The 2,892-nt window shown below is 64.9% G+C and overlaps 1 protein-coding gene across 1 annotated transcript in view; it reads left to right on the top strand.

Annotated features, from left to right (window-relative positions):
• The window catches only part of SLC12A5 (solute carrier family 12 (potassium/chloride transporter), member 5), a 13,964-nt gene that overhangs the window by 1,148 nt on the left and 9,924 nt on the right, over window positions 1-2,892 (top strand). Inside the window, 4 exon segments of the mRNA XM_009893513.1 lie at window positions 112-166; window positions 1,220-1,350; window positions 1,503-1,744; window positions 1,821-2,032. Coding sequence (XP_009891815.1) covers window positions 112-166; window positions 1,220-1,350; window positions 1,503-1,744; window positions 1,821-2,032 — 640 coding nt within the window.

The following is a 2,892-nucleotide window of genomic DNA, read 5'->3' as shown; positions in this document are numbered from 1 at the left end:
GTTCCCCCGGGGAGTCCCATGTCCCAGCACGGCCCCAGGTCCCCCTTCCCACTCCCCTGTCCAGCGAGGCAGGAGCTCTGATGGGTGCCAACATTGTGTTTCTTCCCACAGACAATGCTGACGGCCATTTCCATGAGCGCGATTGCCACCAACGGCGTGGTGCCAGGTAGAGCCGAGCCCGTGTCTGTGTGTGTGCCGCGGGCAAGGGGAGCTGGCTCCCCTCTGGGTCGGGTGCCTGTGGGGTCCCTGTGCCCCAGAAGGGCTGGGCTGAGTGTGGCAAAGGGCTTTTCCCAGAGAGCATCCCCTGAGGACATCCCGCTCCCTGGGCTGTGCCGGCCGAGCTCTGAGGCTGCCCAGCGCCGCGCATGGGAGGGCGGACGTCACCGCCAGCCTCTCCCCCGCCTTCTGCCACCAGCCCGCACGGGATCCCCGTGGCCCCAGGGGAGAGCGTGGAGCTGGAGCCGTCACCCGTCCCCAGAGCCGCGAGGTGCAGATGGCAGCGAGAGCCGCCAGCCACGGCTCCTCCCTCTGCCAGACTGGCGAGGCCACGGGGGAGCCAGGGAGATATGCCGGCAGGAGGATGGGGAGCCGGGTGTGCCGGGAGCTGCGGGCTGGGCAGTTGGGGTCGCCTCTCCCGCCGGCCTCCCCGAGCCGTGCCAGGAGCGAGGACGCTGCTGTGTGCGGTCTGCGGCCCCAGGGAGGCACCGACAGGGTCTGGTCATGTGGATGCCCTTGGGCTACCTCCCCCAGAGCATCCCCGGCCCCGCAGAGCTCCGGGGAGCTGGGAGCGGGCGAGATGTGCCGGCCCAGCTGGTCCGCCGGGCTGGGCATGGCACTGGCAGCCCCAGTGCAGGGTGTAATTAAAGCTATTTATCATCCTGCTGCTGCAGCGGGACCACAGATCCCAGCAGCCCAGCTCTAAGGGCTCCTCTGGGAGGACGGAGAGGGGCATAGCCCATGTCCCTGGGGCTCTAGTGCCTGTTTAGCATCCCAGGGGACATGTGTCCCTGCGGCCATCACACCTGGCTGTTGGGCTCCCGGGGAATGGCTCTAGCAACACAGTCGCTCCCGCTGCACCAGGGCCCTGGGGACTGCGTTCTGCTCTGTCCTGGAGTGGGGTCCAGGGCTGCCCTGGCTCCATCCTGCCCGCCAGGATGCCTGGCAGAGCTGGGGTTGCCACTGGAGTCTCACTGGGACCCACCTTTGCTCTCTCCGGCAGCGGGTGGCTCCTACTACATGATTTCGCGCTCCCTGGGACCTGAGTTTGGTGGGGCTGTGGGGCTCTGCTTCTACCTGGGTACCACCTTTGCCGGCGCCATGTACATCCTGGGCACCATCGAAATCCTGCTGGTACGTGACTGGTCCTTCTCCCCATGCAGTGCTGAGGGCTCAGGTCCTGGCAGGGCAGGCTCGTCTGCCTGTGCTGCCCACTACTTGTGGCTTCCCTGGGGAACACTCCACAGGGACATTAGCTGGGTGGTGATGCCATGACTCTCTCCCAGGCCTACATCTTCCCAGCCATGGCCATCTTCAAGGCAGAGGATGCCAGTGGGGAAGCGGCTGCGATGCTCAACAACATGCGTGTGTACGGCACCTGCGTGCTGACCTGCATGGCCACCGTGGTGTTCGTGGGGGTCAAGTACGTCAACAAGTTTGCCCTGGTCTTCCTGGGCTGTGTCATCCTCTCCATCCTCGCCATCTACGCCGGTGTCATCAAGTCGGCCTTTGACCCACCAAGCTTCCCGTGAGTACGGTGTCCCACAGGGCTGCAGCAGGGCCGGGGCATGCAGGCGCACGGCTGAGTGCCTGTCCCTCCCCAGGATCTGCCTCCTGGGCAACAGGACCCTCTCACGCCACGGCTTTGACCTCTGCACCAAGATGGTGGTGGAGGGGAATGAGACAGTGGGCTCCAAGCTCTGGGAGCTCTTCTGCACCTCCCGCTTCCTCAACGCCACCTGTGACGAGTACTTCACCATGAACAACGTGACAGAGATCGAGGGCATCCCCGGCGCTGCCAGTGGCCTCATCCAAGGTGAGCGTGGCACGGGGATGGAGGCATGGGGATGGAGGAATGGGGATGGTAGCGTAGGGATGGATGGGCAGGGACGGAGGTGTGGGGATGTGGGCATGGGGATGGAGGTGCAGGACAAGTCCCAGGGGAGCCGTGGCGGTGCAGCAGCTGCCGGGCAAGGCTGATGGAGGGTCTGGTGCCGTGGTGGGGTCTGTTGTGCTCGTGGGTGGCCGGCCCCTCGGGCATGCCAGGCAGGCGGTGTGGGCACAAGCAGGCAGTGCTGGGTCTGGGTGAGGGAGTGTGCAGGTGATCCCTGCCGTGGTCTGCTCTGCCCCTTGGGCACAGTGACCCGTGCTCAGGCCACGCTGGGCACTGGGATGGACTCCTGCGCCGTGCAACAGAGCTGGGTGCTGCAGCTGCCTGTGCGTGGTCTGTGCCAGCCAGACCACAGCAGGACAGCTCTGAAGGATGCCCGAAGGCTGGGGAGGAATAAATCCTCCCTCTGCTTCCTCTTTGGTATTGATCTGAGGTTTTGTGAGGAGCAATCGTCCCTTGGGGGCACTTTGCTTCTGCGGCCGCAGCCGTACCGGGAGAGTGGCCAGGGCCGCAGAAAAACTTGTGAATTTGCTGGGAGGAGCCACTTTTGACCTGTTTTTCCAGAGCTGCTGGTACATTTGCCAGGTGCTCACACTCTGCAGTGGGCGGCGGAGGTGGATGCTCCGTGCCACGCTCAGAGGGCGTTTGCAGACCCCATGTGCCATGGGGTCGTGCCGGCAGGACCTGCACTGGCTATTCCCGCAGTAGGGCGGGTGTTGAAACTCAGGAGTGCAGTACCCCGTTGGGCATCCCTGCCCGTGGAGCCGTGAGCAGGATCAGCCCTT

This window comes from Charadrius vociferus, unplaced genomic scaffold, assembly GCF_000708025.1.
Source record: "Charadrius vociferus isolate BGI_N301 unplaced genomic scaffold, ASM70802v2 scaffold259, whole genome shotgun sequence".
NCBI lineage: Eukaryota > Metazoa > Chordata > Aves > Charadriiformes > Charadriidae > Charadrius > Charadrius vociferus.
Note: the sequence above shows the minus strand (reverse complement) of the source record. Positions and strands in the feature narration are given on the sequence as shown.